This window comes from Notechis scutatus, unplaced genomic scaffold (genome assembly GCF_049901735.1).
Source record: "Notechis scutatus isolate UNSWTSFEM ecotype Mainland unplaced genomic scaffold, rNotScu1.2 NSCUCTG187, whole genome shotgun sequence".
In the NCBI taxonomy this organism is placed as follows: domain Eukaryota; kingdom Metazoa; phylum Chordata; class Lepidosauria; order Squamata; family Elapidae; genus Notechis; species Notechis scutatus.
Genome location: NW_028263060.1, coordinates 1 through 20,758, shown reverse-complemented (window position 1 = coordinate 20,758; position 20,758 = coordinate 1). Strand labels below are relative to the sequence as shown.

The 20,758-nt window shown below is 48.1% G+C and overlaps 1 protein-coding gene and 1 long non-coding RNA gene across 2 annotated transcripts; one reads left to right on the top strand and one right to left on the bottom strand.

Annotated features, from left to right (window-relative positions):
- The first annotated feature begins 12,143 nt into the window (after positions 1-12,143).
- On the top strand, positions 12,144-14,096 carry LOC148128687 (uncharacterized). Its single transcript, XR_015746197.1, has 3 exons — positions 12,144-12,270; positions 12,432-12,531; positions 13,840-14,096. It is a non-coding gene; the product is annotated as an uncharacterized LOC148128687 (long non-coding RNA).
- A 2,708-nt stretch (positions 14,097-16,804) lies between these two features.
- LOC148128686 (vomeronasal type-2 receptor 26-like) lies at positions 16,805-20,485 on the bottom strand (the record flags this gene model as incomplete). The annotated part of the gene is made up of 3 exons (XM_087948529.1): positions 16,805-18,319; positions 19,179-19,351; positions 20,410-20,485. Coding segments are annotated over 3 exons (1,160 nt in total), but the record flags the coding sequence as incomplete, so codon positions are not given.
- Between the last annotated feature and the right edge of the window lie 273 nt (positions 20,486-20,758).

Genomic DNA, 20,758 nt, shown 5'->3' with positions numbered 1-20,758 from the left:
TTCAGCCAGCAATTGAAAGACAGAACAGGGTCCACCTCATCACGGTAGGCAGACTCATCCCCCCATGAGTCCCCCCCCAGTTCCTTAGACTCCCCCCAGCCCCGTCTTTCCTGCCCCTCCCTCCTTCCCCGAGTCTGACAGGAGGGGGGCCCACTTGGGGCCAGAGAGAAAGCGGCTCCTCTGCTGACCGACAGGCCCAGCCAGGATGCCTGGAACGGTCTGGACGGAGGCAGGAGGGAAACCCACTCAGGGTCCCCCGAGTCCCAGCAGAGAGGAAGAAATCGGGAGGAGGGTCAGAGAGACCCCCAAAGGAGTTGGACGGGTCTCTCCCCCTTGTCTTTCCATGGGAACTCAGACTCCCCTGAGGATAGTTCGAAGTCACCCATGGATCTTTTCTTTTGAAGGCAGGATTAGAACGGAAGGAAAGGAAATAAATAGGAGGAGGAAAGGAAAAGGAAGAAGAAAAGGAAGATGGGAAGGAAGTGAAGTCAATAGATAAGGAAGGGAGGAGGAAAAGGAATAGGAAAGGAAAGGGAAAGAAGGGAAGGGAAGGGAAAGAAGGAAAGGAAAGGAAAGGAAAGGAAAGGAAAGGAAAGGAAAGGAAAGGAAAGGAAAGGAAAGGAAAGGAAAGGAAAGGAAAGGAAAGGAAAGGAAAGGAAAAAGAATAGGGAAAGAAGGGAAGGGAAGGAGGATCCCAGAAGAAACCAGCATGGTTGCACAAAGACCCCGTAACCTGAAAGAAGACGAGAGACAAATATCAAAGGCAGAATCAGGGAGACCCCCATTTTTTGGGAAACCAGGAAATTGGAGGCTCCGAATGAACGAAGCCAAACGCTGAAAGGAGAAAAAAGATTTCTTTCCAAAGGAATGGGGGTCTGCGGGGGTGGCAGGGACAGTTGGGGCGCCCTGGATCTCCCCGGGAAGAAGCGCTGGGGGGCAGGAGAGCAGCAGGGGGGCCTCCTGGGGAAGGGGAGGGGGCCCACCCTCTCTTGGGGGAGGGGGTCAAGTGTCACCCCCTCCCCCACCCGTTTCTCTGCCAAGAGCTCCCAACTGTCCCCCAAATGCTCTGAAAGGACCCCGGCCTTCTCTGCCCCCCAGTCTCTCCTCCGGGGGCGGCGAGGCTGAGCAGCCAGGAGGGGCAGCCGGGGGACCCTCTGCTCCTGCCTTTCGCCCTGGCTGTGGGGCTGAGGGGCCCGTGGCTCCCCCCACCTCCCCCCCAGAGTCGGGCCCTTCTTCATCCCGCCAACCACAGGCGGCAACCCCGGAGGAGGCAAGGGAGCCTCTGGGGCGGAGAGAGAGGAGAGAAGCCACTCCAGGGGGAGAGACCTGCCTTGCATTGGGGTTCAGGTGCAGCGGATTCCTCCCCGTCCGACCTCTGCGGGCTTCAGTCACCCGGAACTGCCCCGCCTGAGCGACAGGAGGACCCCCACCCCCTCCCCAACCCCACAAGGCCTCTGTGTCCAGGCCTGCGAGGCCATCCAGACGATCCCCTGGGGCCCGGAAGCCGCTGCCCACCACTTGGAAGGCCAGGACAGGAAAGGGCCGGGATACCTGCAGGAGCCCCCCCTCCTCTCCGAGGGTCCCTCCCTGCCTGCATCACCAAGCCAGAAGGGGGCTTCCTCCGGGTCCCCTCTGTCCAGGACCACCATCCGGGCAGATCGCCTGGCACCCCTTTTCCAGAGCAGCCCCGCCGCTGAGGAAGAGGCTCCCCCGGGGGATTCAGCAGCCCCCCCACCTCCCTATTATTTAGGGAATTGTGTTTGTGGCTTTTTGTGCTTTTTCCACACAGCAAAACATTTACTATGGAATCCATTATAAGACATGCTGGTGGCTATTGACTTGCATGGATTTTAAAAATGATTTTATTCCTTTGTCGTACATCAGGTTCCATTTCTGCAGCGACAGTGCACTGTCTGCGTCGGGTCTTTTGTAAAAATATCCATCATATTTTACGCCCCGATTATGACTGTTATTCTCCTCATTGTACAACAGAGCCTCTTTGGAAGAGACTAAGATGGGGCGCCGTCATTATAACCGTTATTCTCCTCGTTCTACCACAGACCCAAAGGAACAAGGGAGCGCTGTGATTGGATGAGACGCTCAAAAGAAAAGGCGCCTTTGACTTCCGGTTTGCAAGGCTTCGGCGGCGGCAGGAATCTGCGATCGTGCGCGGTTCCTGCTGCGCTCGCCGCTGGAGTACCCCCGATCCAGCTGGATTTGGGGGTTAATAGTAACCCCGTAGAGGTGACTGAAGATAGGGGAGACCCAGCAGGGGTCTGGGCGAATTGCATCCCCCCTCCTCAGCTGGCTTTACTCCTTTTTCCAAAAGCGGTGGAGCGGCGGTCAGCAATGGCCGCCACAAAGAAGCTTTCATCCGGACAAGAAAGTGCAGGAGGAAGCTGAGAAAGTGAAAGGTTTTGGCTGAACCGGGATAACAAATAACATCTAAACACCCTGGAAACTTAACTTCATTAAAGATGCATTGTTCCCAAAGAAGATCGTAAAAAGCGGCGGAATAAAGTTTAAAAGGGAAAGTTTGTTTTCTCTCACTCTCCTTCCCTATGGAAATAGCAGATGGAAATCGGAAAAACCCGTTTTGGCATCAAGGTAATTAAATTTGAAAATCAAAGCCATTAAAGATTTCTGAACATTGGAATTATTTTTTTTTTTTTTTTTGCTATAAGTGGGAAGGGAGAGGTAATGTCAGCCTCAAGAGATATCCATCCCTACCTATCAAGATATCTCCGCTCCTAAATATGGCTCATTTCTTGCTATGCTTATTACTTCTCTTTCGGCTGTCATGAAACGGTGGGAGGGGGGAATCTTCGAAGGGAAGAAGACAGGAGGTGTTTTGCATTCCTTTGCTGGGTAAGAAAAGGGAGGGGGGATTCTTGTAACTTTCCATTTCTCACTAACCTCTGTCCTCTTATATGCGCAACTGCGAACTTTTATCAAAATATGTCAAGGTCACTGACAGTAGCCTCATCATCACCTAGAGATGACCACATGATCCTATTCAGAAGTTTTAATTGGAAGAATCATTTGATCTCTGGAGGGGGAGCAATTCTATCCCTTTGTATATGCATTTTACCCGCCAATATTTTAGTTTCGAATTGATTCTGTTTGCTACCATTCATTTTCCAGTAAAAGATAAATTCTGCTCTACAGCATGGAGTCTGAGTATTTCTTTCTTGGGATTTAGAAGGAGCACAGTCTGACATTATTCCGAAACTCAAATACATCAACCCACCCGGAGAAAACAGCAACTTTTCTTCCGAGGGGCTTCCTCTCATGTCGTCTCCAGCCAGCGATGAAGAGGACCAGGGAGCTGTGGGGGGGCAGCCTTTATTGCTGCCAGGGATGCCGGCTGCTGATTTACTGGCCGACCTGACCCTGGAAGAAACCCCAGCTGAGATGCCCAGATGGTCGTTGGGGGTCGGTTGGAGAGATCAGGACGACCCCCCTCCTCCCAGAATCACTGTAAGACGAAGAGGTGCGAAGGAACGGCTGTGGCAGGAGGGGGAGGAGATGGAATGCAGGCTGGATCAAGGCGGCAGATTCCTTATGGATGCTTCTGAAAAGCCCGGCACGGCTAAAAGGTATGAGGGGGAAGAGGGAGCGAAGTCAGCCCGGAGAAGTCAAGCCAACCCCACCCCCCTAGCCCAAGCTACGCCGGTGCAGCCACCCGCGGCCGCCTGGGGAGCCCCAGCAATAGGTGTGCTTCCTGGAAGGCGCCCCCTGCCCCCCTTAGATGTGAAATTTGGAGGAAATCCCAGAGACTTGGGGTTTTTCCTGGTGCAAGTGGTAAGCTACATGGCAGAATTTGAAAGGGAGTTCACTTCTGAAGCAGCCAAAGTGAGATGTGTCACCAGGACCCTGGAAGGGATGGCAGCAGACTGGGTGGTGACTTTGTTCAATGATAACTCCCCCAACTGCGAAACCTCGATGTTTTCATGACTGCATTGAGGAGAAGATTTGAAGACCCCCTGGCAGAGAGAAGGGCTAGAATCAAAATGAAAACCTTGACCCAAGGGGGAGATCGGTGGCAGATTACACCCAGGAGTTCAGGCAGTTGGTCTCCTGTCTCCGAGGCTGGCCCCAAGAGGCCCTGGTGGAAACCTACAAAGACGGCTTAAATGAAGATGTATACCACATGTGCATCTCCCGGAAGGATCCACGTGATTTGCAGTCGTGGTACTTGCTGGCGGAAGAGGTGGATATTGATCTGGCTCGAAACAGATGCAGAAGGGGTCCTGGCTGGAGAAATCTAAACCCCCCACGCCCCCAAGAGGCCTCCACTCCCCAAAGAGGAGGGATGGCAGCAAGAGCCAAGACCACAGCCTGCTTCCGTTGCGGGAAAGAGGGCCACCGGATGGCGGAGTGCCGAGCCAAGTTGGTCCCACCAAAGCCGCAGGGTCCAGGGACGAAGCCCGGTAAACCCCCAACCAAGCCCCGCGAGACCGGACTGAAGGCGAGGGAGGTTGTAGAGGTCGCCCTTCCGGCGGGGGAGGAGCTGGGACCTCCAACCTTACTCGACGAGACCGATTCGGAGGATGACGCCTCGGTAAGTCCTACCCAGGGGCCCATGACCATCCCAATAAAGTTAAGGGACCCTACATCGGGGACCGAGGGAGAGATGTTGGCCTTGTTGGACTCGGGGTGCACGAGGTGTGTAATTAACATGAAAGTAGTTAAAGACATGGGCATCGGACTGAGAACTTTGAAAATGCCCATAGCTTTCTGTCAATTGGACGGATCTGTGGCGGGAGGTAGCCCGGCAAGCTTTATAACGGAACCCTTAGAAATGACCATGGGAACTCACCGCGAGATTTTGTGCTTTATTGTGGCCCCTGGGATGGAACAGCCTTTAATACTGGGACTACCTTGGCTTCGGAAATGGAACCCCCACATAAACTGGAGGGAAGGGTGGATACGCATCCGCACCGATCACCCACTGGAAGGGGAGGAGCCCCACTCTCAGGAGGGGGAGGAGAAGCCCCATCCGAAGCCCCAAGTTCCGGCCGAGGTAGCTTCCGCAGGTGTCGAACGAGTGGAGGGGGAGGAGAAAATCCCGAAGGAATACTGGGACTTAAGAGAAGTGTTTAGTGAAAAAGCCTCTGACGAGCTCCCTCCCCATCGATCAACCGATTGCAGCATCGAATTTCTACCGGGGGTAACGCTCCCAAAACCGAAGCTGTATCCGATGACACCGGGGGAGCTGGAAGAACTGAGAGCATTCATCGACAAAAACCTGAAATGGGGCTTCATCACGCCTGCCAGACCTCGAGTGGCGGCCCCTGTAATGTTCCGCGAGAAGAAAGATGGCTCAAAACATCTGGTAGTTGACTATAGAAATTTAAACGCGGTGTCGGTGGAGAATATGTACCCCCTCCCCCTGATGAAGGACATGATAGCCCACCTGGCGAAGGGGAAGATTTTCACAAAGTTGGACTTGAGGGAGGCATACTACAGGATCCGGATTAAGAAAGGCGATGAGTGGAAAACTGCATTCAACTGCCCGATGGGTTGCTTCCAGTTCAACGTTCTTCCTTTCGGCCTACAGGGGGCGCCCGCTGTTTTCATGCAAATGATAAATCAAGTGCTTCACGAACATCTATACAAGGGGGTTCTGGTCTACCTTGATGATATTCTTATCTACACGGAGAATAAAGACGAACATGTGAAACTCATACGCTCGGTGTTGCACAAGCTGAGGGCAGCCAAACTGTACGCCAAACTGTCCAAGTGTGAGTTCCATCAAGAAAAAATCGACTACTTGGGATATCGTATATCTCCCGAGGGCATCGAGATGGATCCAGAGAAAGTGCGAGCTGTATTGGAATGGCCCCCCCCGAGAACCCGGAAGCAACTTCAAAGTTTTCTTGGGTTTGCCAACTTCTATCGGCAATTCATCCCGTCTTTTGCAAAAATAGCAATGCCCATCACCAACCTTCTGAAGACAAAGGGGGAAGCGAAACCAAAACCCAGCCAACCGTTGAATTGGTCCATGGAATGCCAAGCCGCATTTGAGAAGTTAAAAAGACTTTTAGCTGCAGAACCAGTATTGAAACACCCCGACATGGATGCCCCTTTCGTGATCCAAGCTGATGCAAGCGATGTGGCGGTGGGGGCGGTTCTACTTCAATTAAACGAGAAGGGGACACTACAGCCGTGTGCTTATACCTCCCGTAAATTGACTGACACTGAAAGGAGATGGGCCGTCTGGGAGAAGGAAGCTTTTGCAGTCCGTTGGGCTCTTCTAACCTGGAGACAATTTTTGGAAGGAGCAAAACATCCATTTGAGGTATGGACGGACCATAAAAATCTGGAAGCTTTAAAGACTCCTAGAAAGCTATCTCCTAAGCAGGTTAGGTGGGCTCAGTTTTTCAAGCGATTCAATTTCTCGTTGAAGTATATCCCAGGGGGAAATTTTTTTATGGCGGATGCTTTGTCTAGAATGCCTCAATACAACAGTATCCGAAAAGAAGTGGTAAGACCAATCGTGTCCACTACACAGTTGGCTGCTCCTGTAATAACCAGAGCACAAAAAAGAGACCAGGAGAGGGATCTGTCCACTGACCTGATGGAACGATTTAAAGAGGCTTTGAAAACAGATCAGTGGTTCCTAGCAAATGCGAATAATTGCACTATTCGAAATGGTCTTGCCTGGATAGGTGCAAAATTGTATGTACCCCAAATCCTGAGAAGCCAAGTTTTACAACAAACTCATGATTCTAAAACGGCTGGTCATTTTGGGTTTGTGAAGACTCTACATTTGGTGAAACGACAGTTCTGGTGGCCTTCGCTGAAAAAGGACATTGAGACTTATGTGGCGAGCTGTCCAGTTTGTGCTTCAGTGAAAAGGCCGCCAGGTTTGTTGCAGAATGTGGCCAGGCCAACGGCACCTTGGAAGGAAATTTCCATGGACTTTATAGTAGATCTACCCGAGAGTGTTGGACATACGGTCATTTGGGTAGTGACTGATTTGTTTTCCAAACAAGCTCATTTCATCCCTTGCTCTAAGATTCCTTCAGCGAAATCATTGGCCAGAATGTTCATTATACATGTCTACAGGTTGCATGGCGTTCCTGAGCGTGTAGTTTCTGATCGAGGGGTCCAATTTACCTCGAACTTCTGGAGAGAATTCTTGAAATTGATAGGCTCCGCCCAGAGCCTAAGCTCCGCCCATCATCCCCAAACTAATGGGGCCTGTGAGAGGACAAACGGGGTGTTAGAACAGTACCTCAGATGTTATATAAACTATCAGCAAGATAATTGGGTGGATTTACTGCCTTTTGCGGAGGTGGCGTATAATAATTCTGTACACAGTAGTACGGAATTTACCCCTTTCAAAGTAGCCACGGGACAAGATTTTGTGCCCATACCTGAACTGCCTCGAGAAAACCCCACTATCCAATCGTTGGACGATTGGATATCTAAGCTTCAACAAAATTGGCCGGTCGTTCGTAAAGCTCTGGACGAGGCACACCAATCTCATAAAAAATTTGCTGACAGAAAGCGAGCCCCACAGATGATGTATAAGGTGGGCGATAAAGTTTTCCTCTCAACCAGATATTTGCAGACTACTCAGAAGTCGAAGAAGTTGGGTCCTAAGTACGTGGGACCTTTTCCCATTGAGAGGATTGTAAATCCGGTGACTGTTCAACTGACTTTACCAAAGACTCTTCGTCATATTCATCCTGTTTTCCACGTTAGTTTGTTGAAACCAGAACATACCAGTACTTTGAGACCGACCCAGTCTGATCCACCCGTACCCCTGTTAATCGAGGGGGAACAACATTTCGAGATTAAAGAAATTCTAGATTCTAGGAAATGGAGGGGTCGTGTCCAATATCTTGTAGCGTGGAAACATTTTCCTCCTTCCCAAGCTGAATGGGTTAATGAAAAAGACATTAGGGCCCCTGATTTGCTAAAAAAGTTTTATGCCAAATACCCTGATAAACCCTAGGAATGTATGCCAATATTAATACATGATTGTTTTTCTCCTACAGGGACAAATGTCCTTTTTCTAGGGGGTCCGAATGTCAGCCTCAAGAGATATCCATCCCTACCTATCAAGATATCTCCGCTCCTAAATATGGCTCATTTCTTGCTATGCTTATTACTTCTCTTTCGGCTGTCATGAAACGGTGGGAGGGGGGAATCTTCGAAGGGAAGAAGACAGGAGGTGTTTTGCATTCCTTTGCTGGGTAAGAAAAGGGAGGGGGGATTCTTGTAACTTTCCATTTCTCACTAACCTCTGTCCTCTTATATGCGCAACTGCGAACTTTTATCAAAATATGTCAAGGTCACTGACAGTAGCCTCATCATCACCTAGAGATGACCACATGATCCTATTCAGAAGTTTTAATTGGAAGAATCATTTGATCTCTGGAGGGGGGGAGCAATTCTATCCCTTTGTATATGCATTTTACCCGCCAATATTTTAGTTTCGGAATTGATTCTGTTTGCTACCATTCATTTTCCAGTAAAAGATAAATTCTGCTCTACAGCATGGAGTCTGAGTATTTCTTTCTTGGGATTTAGAAGGAGCACAGTCTGACAGGTACAGAATTAATATTAAGACTTTGCTGGAGGAGGCTGCTTGGAGCTTATAAGATCAGAGTTGAATTGTAATAAGACTTCTAAAAGATATACTTTGGAACTTTACAATTGAACTGTACCCCAGGAAGAGAAAGTTTAAAAAGAAGAAAGTGCTAAATGAAACAGCTTGTGTTTATTTGGATTGCTTGGGGACTTTGGGACTTTTCAAAATTATTATTTGAAAGATTAAAAACTTTTGGGTTGTCTAAAAAAGTTTTCACAATGGCATTATCTGTTGAAGAACTGAAAATGGAATTTAAAAAGCTAAAAGAAGAGGAACAAGAAGGGAAGGGCTCTTCTGGAACTGTTTTTCATTTCTTAGAAATGGCGATTTCTACCTATCAGAAATTACAAGAACAAGAAGGCTGGGATGATGAAGAAGAAGCCATCTTTAATGAACAAACAATTTTAGTTGGGGAAGAAAAGGGAAAGGGGAAAGAGAATAGAGAATTTAAGACTTAAAAAAACAACCAAAAAAGGGAAAAATAAGGTGAAAAATCGATACAATGTCAGGAAACAACAGAAAAGAGAAATACAGAAGAGAATGGAAACTAAGAGGGTGGAGATCAAGAGACAGGGGGTGTAAAAAGACTAGATCGGAGAAGAGAGGAAGAGAAAAGGGGAAGAGAAGTTATAAAGGTTTGAAACAAGGTTTAAAGAAACAGGATTTTTTCAGAGATAATGGGTAAAAATATAACTACAAAAGAGATTCTGCAAAAGTGCATAAGACTGTATTGTTGTATTTTTATTTGAAACAATGTTAGAAAACTGGATCATTATAAGATTTAATAAAATATTAAAAGGGATGTGTAAAATGCTTAAGATTTAATGATAGAGTTTAATTTGCTATGGGTTATTGTTTTAATTATACTATAAACTTATTATTTTTCTATTTTAAAATGTAGTATGTAGCTTTAGAATGTGCTAAGCAGAATCAGAATGAAAATTATATATTATTTTAAGTGTTAAATTTAGGGGAAAGATATAAAGGCGTCATACTTCAATCAGTGATTACAGGAGAAATATTGTGTTAATGAGAAAAGAAGAATAGATAATTGAAACAGAACGGACAAAAGATATAACATAATGATTTAAATTGAGATGAAATAAATAAAATAGAATTAAGAGAGTGAAAAGAGGGGAGAAGCCATATAGAAAATACAGAATGGTAAATAAGATATGAAATGGTATATAAAGTGAGCATGAACTTGATTTATGTCTGTACCAAAAGATGTAACTCGGGACCAAGCCGCTTTCCAAAAAGAAGTTTTATGTTTTCATGCTTTGTGTTTTGCTTGTGTATGTTTGTTTATTGAAAATTAATAAAATTTCTTTAAAAAAGAAAAGAAAAAGCGCCTTTTACCCAGACAGGCGCTGAGAAAGAGCGCGGGGGAGGGCTGAGAGCTCCGGCTCCCCTCAGAGAGGAGCCTTGAGGGGTCTTGGTGGAGGGGGAGGAGGGGAGGAGGATTTTGGGGTCCCTGGAGGGGGCGGTGGCTGGTCCGGGCCAAGGAAGCAGGGCAGGCGAGGAGAAGGGGAGAGCCAGGCTGTCTGTCGGGGAGGGGAGCTGGGGGGTGCTGCTAAGGGCAAAGCGTTTGGGGGGGTCTGGGTGGGGGGGCGTGTGATGGGGGGAGGAGAGCGCTTGGGGGAGCAGGGGGGCCTTGAAGAAAGGGCAGGAACGAGGGGGAATGTGGCGGGGGGGGGGCAAAGCACCGCTGAAAGGCCGGAGAGGAGCCGCCGAAGGGAGCGAGCCAAAGGGGCGCTGTTCTCTTCGATGGCTCGGCTGGCAGTGCGCCTGGAGCCCCCCTCCCGCCTTCTCCAAATCACCCCCTTTCCCTTCGTGCCGCCCAACGGTGCCAGAAGTCCGCCAGCTCCGAGGCCTCTGCCACCCCCTACTGGAGTCCCGCTGGAGTGCTGCCTCGCCCTTCCCACAGGGTGCGCTCTTCCTCCCCATCTTCCAAGGGGGATCTGGGGTTGCCAGGAAGGGAGAGTGGGAGAGGGAGGGAGGGAGAGACTGAGAAAAAAAGAAAATAGATTGAGGCACCTGTGAGTTAGTCAAGTCTTGGTGCAGGGCTTTAACGCCTCACAAAAGGGAAGAAGGGAGACCAGCATTTTCCAAAGTTGGAAGTTGATGGACTTTAATTCCCAGAATTCCCTGCCCAGCATGAGGAAGTCCATGCATTGTTGGGAGGGGAACTCTGGGGGTTGAAGTCCATTCCTCCTCAAGTTTGAAAAACTCGGATGCACAACAGCCCCTCTCCATGTCCTGCCTCCATTTTGGGGAACAACAAACACCCCTGAAGAGACCCTCAGTCATTGGCTAGCTTGCAGAATGCAGGAACCCTGGTTTCTTATGGCCATCAGAAGTGAAACAACCTCTCCCCCAGGCCCCCTCCCTCCCTGCCCTCACTAGGGAGGGGGCAGACCCCCTGCAGACCCCCTGGCACAATGTGTGCCCCCTCCTCACAGCACAATCCCCTGCCAAACTCTATCCGAATCCAGCCCATTGGAGGCCACTTGACCAGCGAGGAAGAAGCCAGGCCCAGAGAGGCCTCTCAGCCTCGCCCAGCTAGGCGGGAAGGTTGCCCGGAAGCCCCCAGGGGAAGCTGCTCAGAAGCGGTTGCCAATGCCTCTTTCCCAGGGCTCCAAGAGAGCAGCTGGTCCAGAGCCTCCTAGCTGGCTCGGCACCCCAGGCAGGACTGGAACTCAGGGCCCCCTGGGATTGAACTACCACCCCACCTGACTGACTCTTGTGAGATCCACACGACCCACTGAACCCGGTCTCTTCCCCAGTGACTGCATTCACACCTGCACTTTTTAACCGTGATGACCCAAAGGGGCGTGGCCCAAAGGCAACCCAGTCAGATAATCAGTAGGAGTCCCTTTATTAGCTCCAACTTTGTCCCCAATGTCGTGGTTACCTTCTGGGCTGGCGGAAAACTCTCCCAGGAACAGCCTTTGGCTGCAGAGAATCAAGACCAAAACATGGTCAACAAACACTGTAACTAGAAGTCCAATCAAGGCAAGAGGAGGTCATTAGTTCGGCAGGGCAGGAGAAGGAATCCCAGACTTGAAGGCATGGCAATAACTCAACACGGTTGGGAAGACGCCAGGAACACAGATAAGCAAAGTCAACACAAGATAAACTCACGTTTGCTCCCAGCAGACACCGCACTCAGCTTGCATCTCTTTTAAACTCTCTTCCCAATGGGGTGAGCCTGTGGTGCCGGTGCCTCGAATGCCCCCTGCCACCTCTTAGCATCCCCAAAGGGGCCGTCAGAGGGGCACTAAGAGGCAGGAGGGGGGCCTTCAAGGTACTGGCCCTGCAGGCTCACCCCATTGACTGTTGCACCACTCCAACCTGGGGATGGAGTTAAAAGAGGAATCACCTAGAATCTCTACATAGCCACAAGCAAACAGTCCAACTCCCCTTGAATACCTGCTGCAATGCCTCAGATGAGATGCCGTCTCCAATTGTTAAATTCCCCTATGTGGAAATATGTTGTTAAATATGAGTGTAAAAAACAAAATCCACATTTTAGTCCAAACCCCTAGAAAACCACAATACCGGCATTTCTAGTAGTCAAGAAAAGTGGCAGACTGGTCATGCCATGCTTGCATCAAACTCTGCAGACTTTATCTTGGGAGTCTTCATCACTCAAGTTTGAAGTAAGACATTTTTGTGTAAGAGGGAACTTTTGCGCCCCAGAAGAAAGCATCTCTCCATCACTGCTTCTTTGGGGCATCTCTTTCCTCCGGCATGAAAAGTCTGGGCTTCTGGCCCGGCTCCTAAAAAGAGAAAATTAAAATAGCTGTTCACCACCTTTCAGGAATCTATGGGTATTTGCCTCCAAGTTTACTGAATTTAACACCAAGAAAGTACATAAGTTGTACAAGATGACTAGCAAAAAGCAAGCCCGGGAACAGAAGGTAAGAACAGAGGTGTGTGTGTGTGTGTGTGTTGTGTGTTGTGTGGTAGAATGAAAGGGATACAAATATAAATAAAGAGAAGGAAGGAAAAGGAACATTTTGTGCAAAAGAAAACCTCAGGAACGAGAGGAATTCTGGTTGAGACTTTTAGGTGGGACTGTGCTCTTTCTTTCTTTCTTTCTTTCTTTCTTTCTTTCTTTCTTTCTTTCTTTCTTTCTTTCTTTCTTTCTTTCTTTCTTTCTTTCTTTCTTTCTTTCTTTCTTTCTTTCTTTCTTTCTTTCTTTCTTGCTCTTGGCTCTGCCATTGCTGTGTTAAGAGCCAGGTGTTGGGTTGTAGAAAAGAGGAGGAGAAATCTTATCTTTAGGAGAGGGAAGACTGTACATGCTCAGGGGACACAGGTTGGGGATCAAAGCCGTGGAGTCTTCTGGACACTCCTTGATGGGATTGAAATTCTCGGTGAGTCTCCAGCTCCTTTTGCTGGACTTGGCCCTTTATTAACCAATCCGAATAGAGCTGGAAGGGACCTCGGAGGTCTTCTAGTCCAACCCCCTGCTCAAACAGGAGACCCTATACTGGGGATGGGATTCTACCAGTTCAGACTGGTTCTATAGAACTGGTTGTTATGATTCTGCACAGTTCGGAGAGCCGGCAAATCGTGCCCCTGGCTGGCCCCGCCCCTCTCCACCCTCCCCTCCCAGTCAGTCTTTATTGCGCCTGCCCGACATCACTGACTGCGTCCTTCCCCACCCAGTCACACCTGAAGGAATCTTCAGGTTCTTTTTCCCTTCCCGATGATCAGCTGTGCCGGGATCCCCCTCGCTGTCTTACTGCTTTGTCCAGGACGCTTCCCTGAGGCCCAGGAGGCACAAGGGGGTGTGGGATGTGTATGTATGCTGCGCCCCCCACCCTGTGCTCCATTTTGTGCCTTCTTGGGCCCCAGGGAAGACTTCTGGGAGCAAAAACGCCCCCCAGGAGGTTTCCCTGAGGTCCAGGAGGCCCAAAAACAAGAGGGGTGCTGCCACGCCCACCCAGCCACACCCACAGAACTGATTGTTAAAACAATTGAATCCCACCCCTGCTTTATACCATGTCAGACAAGTGGCTGTCCAATCCCCATTGATGGACATACACCCTCTTCTTCTTCAAGTTGCCTGTTGAATGCAACTGTGGGGGTCCCTGGGGTGCCAAAAGGGGCTCAACTAGCAAACGTTGATGATGAAGACATTTTGGGCCACAATGAGGAGGTGGGCGGAAGAAAGCCTGAAAGCTTTCACTTTTCTTTCTGTTTGTTTTCATCCTTTCCTCTAGAAGAGGCCCTCCAATATTCTCCAGTCATCTCTCTCCTCCCCAGCTCTGGTTAATAAGACCCAAATCATTGTTACTGTTGGCCTTTTGAATTTTCTGGCGATGTTTTCAGAAGAAGAAGGAAGAGGCAATGAGTGGCAAGCGGCTTCGTCCAGAAACTCCTGGGCCCAGCCGAGATATTCCGAGATATTCCGATATCTCCTGTCTCCTCACCCTTCCCAGATGCATGGACACCCACAAGAGAACCACCCACAGCCAAATAGAAGGCATTGCACCCAAGCAGGTGAACGGTTATCAGGCCCGGCCCAGCTTGGACCTTCAGGAAAGAAAGACTCGTCTCCATTTGCAGTCCAGTTGCATCTGGTAAAAGGTATGCTTTCACTAAAGCCAAGTGGTCACAGCGAAAGCAAAGCTAGATCTGAGGATTCCTGCATAAACTCGGTAATCTTCCTTTTTTTCTCCCTGGTCATCTACAATCATGTCCACTGAAGGCCAATCATGCAGATAAGGAAGAAAAGTATTTATTTAAAAATATTTTAGGGAGGAAGCAGGGGAATCCCATCTCTTTGCTCACTCACACCAGACCAACGCAACACTCTTGTATCATACCAAGCAAATATCTGCATCCAGTGGCTGCACCATTACGTCTCCTTGCTGAATGGGTGTTGCCCACCATGAAACTGGGATGAAAAGGGCAGAGTTGGACCATGAAAATTAAGCAAATGAACTTGGATTGTTCTTGGTATAAACAAGTGATGGATTTTCCCAAGAAGTTCTAGCTTTGTGGTCTTTGGAGCCATCCAAGGAATAAGGAGGAAAGACAACAGGCAGCTGATAGAAAAAAAGCAAAAGGGCCTAGAATGGCAAAATTACCACGTGTGTAGAGTTGTAATTGCAGGAATATCTTTATCTTGGATGGCAAACCTCAGAGAAAAGAATGTTTCCAAGCAAATACAACTCAGGCAAACAAAGTTACTCATCTAAAGGAGGATTAGAGAGAGGAAGTAAACATATGTTGGACTTTGACTAGAGATCATTAATTGTGTTAGTTACTATGCTGAACAATAACGAAAGTCAAGCAGAAACCAAAGTTAACCAATGTTGGAGGATAACTAAAATATGTATAAATGCAAGACTAGATTCCAATAAAGTTCATCATGATTCAGTTGATCATGATCAAACACCTTGACTGCCTCGTCATTACAACACACATGTGAGATTTAGTATGTGTTAAACTTACTGCACATTCCAAAAAGATAAAATATGAGTGGACCGATGATCAGATTGATGTTCATGCTTGAAGCATAGAAAAACAAGGCTTTGTGTATATCTGGATGTCCTTCGGGTGTTGTGATGGTCAGACAGGGCTCACAGTTTAGGAGCAGACTGAGCTCACTTTCAAAGGTTCCCCTAAAACTTGCGTGTTGTCAATATACACAGCAAACACACCCACACAATATGTCCCCTTCCCAAGAATGGGGAAACACCCACCATGGTGCACTCAAAATAGAAAGGAATCAGGATACGTTTTAGGATGGGAGACTTCTCCTGTGGCCCCTGGACCTAAACCCAAGACAATGTTTCAGAAATTCCTTAGCTAAGGTGTTGTACAAAGAAAAACAGGGGCAGTCGGGCCTAAAGAAGGTGCATCCTGTAAAATGGCATTTCCAGAACCTTCCATCTCTGCCTTCATTCCTCAAATGAAACAATGGCATTGTTTATGGAGCCTAACCATCTTCTGGGAAATGCACAGCCTAATTTTTTTGCATGAATTGCCGGTCAATTTGAGTGAGCTTCCTGACAATAATTGATTTAGGACTTGTTGGTTGTATCGGCCAAGATTCGGGAGGCTTTGAGTTCTAATCCTCCCTCAGGCAGGAAAACTTCCTGGGGGACTGTCAGCGGATCACCGGGAGACTTTTGAATTCCAGTCCCGCCTTAACCCTTATTGAATTTGGGGTGGGAAATTTGGAAACATTTTTTCAGATTAATGTGAGATACTAAAATTGGAGATTCCTAGAGTGTGAGATGGCCGAGTGTCCAATGTTGTGGGAAGTGATGGAGGAAAGTGAAATTGTGGGATAATCGCTGTGGTGGGGATCAAATTTATTTACTGCTGGTTCTGTGGGCATGGGTTTGTGGGTGGGGCTTGGTGGGTGTGGCTTGGTGGGCATGGCAGTGGAAAGTTACTTCAAAAGCCCATTCCTTCCTCTCCCGACTAATCTGCTTTCCAGCTCCGTTCTCCTGTGCAGGGCAACCAATACAGCCAATCAGCTGGGACTCAGTGGGAGGCAGGGAAGAGATGGGGGCGAGGCCAGTCAGAGGCGGTATTTGCCAGTTCTCCGAACCACTCAAAATTTCCACTACAAGTTCTCCACAACTGGTCAAAACCTACTGAATTCCACCTCTGGATAAACCCCTCTTCCATGTGGCACAAAGCCACAAGTCTCTGCCTTCTTCTACTGCTTGTGCGAGAACCAGAGGGATTTGTGTGAATCTTAGACTGACCTTTTTCTGATCCAACAGAGCTTTTCTTATCTCCTTAAAATGGAATTTGCAAAGGGATCCTATTCGCAGTTAGGGGCCATTATGAGACATAAAAATTGATTCCCAATTGATCAGCAATCTCTGTGGTTGGAGAGCAGAGCAGCTTCCATGGGTGCCTCCTTCCTAGAAACCTAGAAGTCCCCCCCCCCCACTTATTCAGCCCCTCCTTGGACCTGGATGAACATTATGCAGCATTGGAGGTTTGTGACCTGGCCAATGATGCGGCTGCCTTGAGACAGGATCCCTGCAACCTCCTCCTGGGAAGAGTCCCAAGGTCCACTTTCTCTGGACATCTTCTCCAGCCCTTCACAGACGAGACAGGCTTGGAGGAGGAGCAGAGAAATGCTTCAGGTACAAATTGTAGAGTGGAAAATTAAAGAGCCTGAAAATGGCTATTTTATTTCTCTGGTTGTTGAAAGAAAAAAAATATACAATGGAGATTTCTTTACACACTTCATTTTTTTATTTACTTTTTTTTTGCTGTGAAGTACATACAATCCCAAACTGAAATCCCAGACAGCTGTTCTGCTGAATTCTTTCTGCAAAGGGGTTTTTATCAGGAAATCAAGAAAGACTCATATAAGAGGGATGAAGATTTCCCTCCTCAGTTGGCAGCAGATCAAGCATGGCATTTCACATCATTCTGGCATTTTTAGGGAGAGGATCAGGCAACCAGGCTGGTGTTTGGTTCCCACAGCTTCCTCCTGACCTCTTTTCCTACACATTCTCTCACCACCCACCCACATGTTTAGCTGCTGTCAGTTGGAACAAGTGCGTCAATCGTTTTTTATAAGGTATCATGTTCAGTAGCTGTTGCCGAACAGCTGAATTCCTCTGAATTTTACAGTGGTCTCTTTAGCAATATTTATTGAGATGGGAGGAAACTTCAAGAATTCCAGTCATTCAACAATTCCCCATTTTGAAACATACAGATATCATTTTCTTTGACTCCTGCATACTATCAAAATGGAAATCAAATAAAAGAAACATTAACAATTCTTCCACTATCATAATGATGTTATATCTCATGTTTTTACATTTGTTCTGGCTGTGAGATGCTCCTTTGTGTTCAGGTCTGGCCTCAGAAGGATAATGTAGCACTTGGGGATGAAGATGCAGACCAGCAGACCAGCACTGGAGGCCAGGATGGAGAAGACCTGCACAGCCACCATGTGTTTCCCTTTGGTGCTCAGGTAGGTGGGCACAAAAGTCACCCAAACACTGCAGAAGACCAGCATGCTGAAGGTGATCAACTTGGCTTCGTTGAAGGCCCCAGGCAGATTCCTGGCCAGGAAAGCCACCGTGAAGCAGACGGCAGCCAGGAAGCCCATGGAGCTGAGGGTGACGTAGAACATGACAACGGCCCCTTGGTTGCATTGCAGGATGATCTCTCCAGGCTGGGAGAGGAGGTCAGAGTCAGGGAAGGGGGGAGAAACTCCCAGCCAGATGGAGCAGATGATAACTTGGACACCAGAACAAAACAGGATGATGGAGTTGGCCAAGCTCTTCCCCAACCATCTCTTTGCTCGGTTTCCTGGTTTTGTGGCCAGGAAAGCCAGCACCACCATGATGGTTTTGGCCAAGAGAGAAGAAACGGCAACTGAGAAGATGATGCTGAAAACCGTTTGTCGGAGAAGGCAGGTAGCTTTCTTTGGTTGACCAATGAAGAGAGAAGAAGACAAGAAGCAAAGCAGGAGGGAGACCAGGAGGATGTAGGAGAGGTCCCGGTTGTTGGCTTTGACAAGGGGAGTTTCTCGGTATTTAATGAAGATGATTAAAACAAGGCCTGTGGTTAGGAACAAGAATAGGGCAAAAGAAACCAGGATGATGCCCAGAAGTTCTTCATAAGACAGGAAGGTTATCACTTTGGGGATACATTGGACTCTTTTTTTATTTGGGAATTTATCATCTGGACATTTGGTGCATTTTTCTGTATCTGAGAAAAAAACAACAACCCCATATTTCTTTGTCCTTTGCATTTCAAGATATATTATACATTCTTTGGGAACAAGTGATTATCAGGAGCATTTTCTGGGATGGATTTCTTAATATCTCCAGAGACAAAAAATAAGTGTATCACTTGTTAAAAAATATAGCTATGGTATATTTTTGACAGGCTATGAAATTGAGGGAAGGCTTAGGACTTGAAAGATTTCTTTTGTAATGTTCAGAATATTGATAGGAACCTCCATTACTAAAGATAAATAATGAATCAATTAATCTTTCTAGAGAAACTTATCTGTCAGGTGGCAATTCTTGTCATACTTGCCTCAGAGGATGCTGGCGGATCAAGTGACTGCTGCAAATAATTTGAAATGGCCATTGGAGCAGTGGTGATACGGGTGCAGCCAGAAACAGGCATAACTGTCCATGCCACCACATTGTGCATCTCGTATATCAGCAATACCTTTTCAGTGTTCCTCAAAGGGAACCCATGTAGACTGCATTGCAATTCTACTTTCAGGTGGTGGACCTAAAACCATCCCTCACATTTCAAGGAACTCAGGTGTTCCTGGAGAAGTCAATGTGACATGGAAGGACACATCCAAGCTAAAAAGAAGAAATATTTTCTCTGGCAGTAGTAAAACTTGCCCAATCTGCCACAGCCACCTCTCTCTATCCAGCCCTTCCTTCACAGTATTTTTGCTCTTCTGTTTAGATAAGAAACGGGGAATTTTGGAAATAAAGAAGAAACCAATTCAGCTTCAAAGTGTTTTTTAATTCACACTTTCATGACAATGTTATGGATGGATCCGGTTCCATCAGGCCTCCCATTTTCCTCTGGTGTCACCCACCTTTCTGAGTGGAGAAGGTCCCCTCCGGACAAGGAACACAGTCGTAGCAGCAAACTGGCTCTCCTTCTCGAGCCCTCTTGACAAATCCAGGATGACAACTTTCCACACATTCAGATTGAGGAAAGGACTGAGCAGAAAAAAAATAGGATTGCCAAAGTAAATGTGTTACGACTCTCCGTCCATGGAAAATGGAGGTAAAAATGGATATTAGACAAGATATTAGATATTAGCCTCTGGTCTTCACTTAAGTAAATGCAAAATCTCTCACTATTTACAAATGGTTGGAGATATAACTTCTGGAAGATTCTTCCTTTAGTTCCTCTCTTTTGCTTTTGGCATCTCAGATTGCCAAAAAAAAAGGACTTTATTAAATAGAAAAGTCTGGAGAGATGGAACCAGTGGTGGGATTGTACTGGTTCTGTCTATTCTATAGAACCGGTTGTTATGATTATGCGCAGTTCGGAGAACCGGCAAATACCACCACTAACTGGCCCCGCCCCTCTCTGCCCGCCCCTCCCCTCCGCTCCCAGTCAGTCCTTATCGTGCATGCACGGCATCGCCTGCAGCCTGCTTTTACCCACTCGCTAGGCCAGCCATTGCTGCATGCCTTCCGCTGTGGCCCTACCTGATCTCCCTGGGTGAGTGAGGCTCTACAAGCTCTGGGGCCCAGTCGCCTATCTGCCACTAGCAGTCACCTTTACCCCCCACCCCACTTGCCTTTTGCTGCTGGCACCCGCCACCCTAACCCCCAGCAGATAAGGCCCAGCAGCTGCGGTGAATGCAGGTGGGGGGTGAGATGCAGACTGGTGGGGACCAGAGCTACATTTCGCTGTACTAGAAGACATGTGTAGAGTCTTGTGTCCTCCTTCTGCTGGGAGAGCAAGAGAGTCTTTCCCGGCACAGCTCCGGGTGGCAGAGAGAAACAGGATTCAAGCAGGCTGCTTCTCTGCCACACAGAGCCGCCTGTTTCCCTATTGGAGAAGAAGTTGCAAACTTTTCACTGTGCCGGGAAAGGCTCTCTTGCTTTCCCAGCAGCAGGAGAACATGAGCCTCTCCACATGGGATTAGCTGGGATTCACGCAGCTGCTGGACACTGCCGGCGGTGAGGCAGAGGTGTGGGGGAGGGAGATCAGGGAACATGGCCCATTTGCCTACCATCCCTTCCTCTCCCAACCACAGCCCCATTGTTGGACCCAGAATAATCACCCCTGGTTGGCCCTGCCACACCCACCTGGTTGCACCCATGTAGGCAATAGGCGTTGTCATTTTGAAGTTGAGGGAGAATTTGGGGACGGAGTTGGAGGGTCCTGCAGTGGATGGTACAGGAGCGCCATTGAGAAGCAGGGAAGTGGCCTTCTAGTAGTCCAACCTAGTGTTCAGGCTGGAGGCGGGCCACGGGAAGTCAGAGCACTGAGGGAAAGGGGTATTGCCAGGGAGAGACACCCTCTCCTAGCAGAATTGGGACCATTGGGGTAATCCTAGGAATTGGGTGAGTCGAGCCGCAGCTCCTTGCCTTCTTAGCTCAGGGAATGGCCTTTTTGTGCAGGAGGAAGACTGCAGAGGGGGCAGGTCTAACTGAG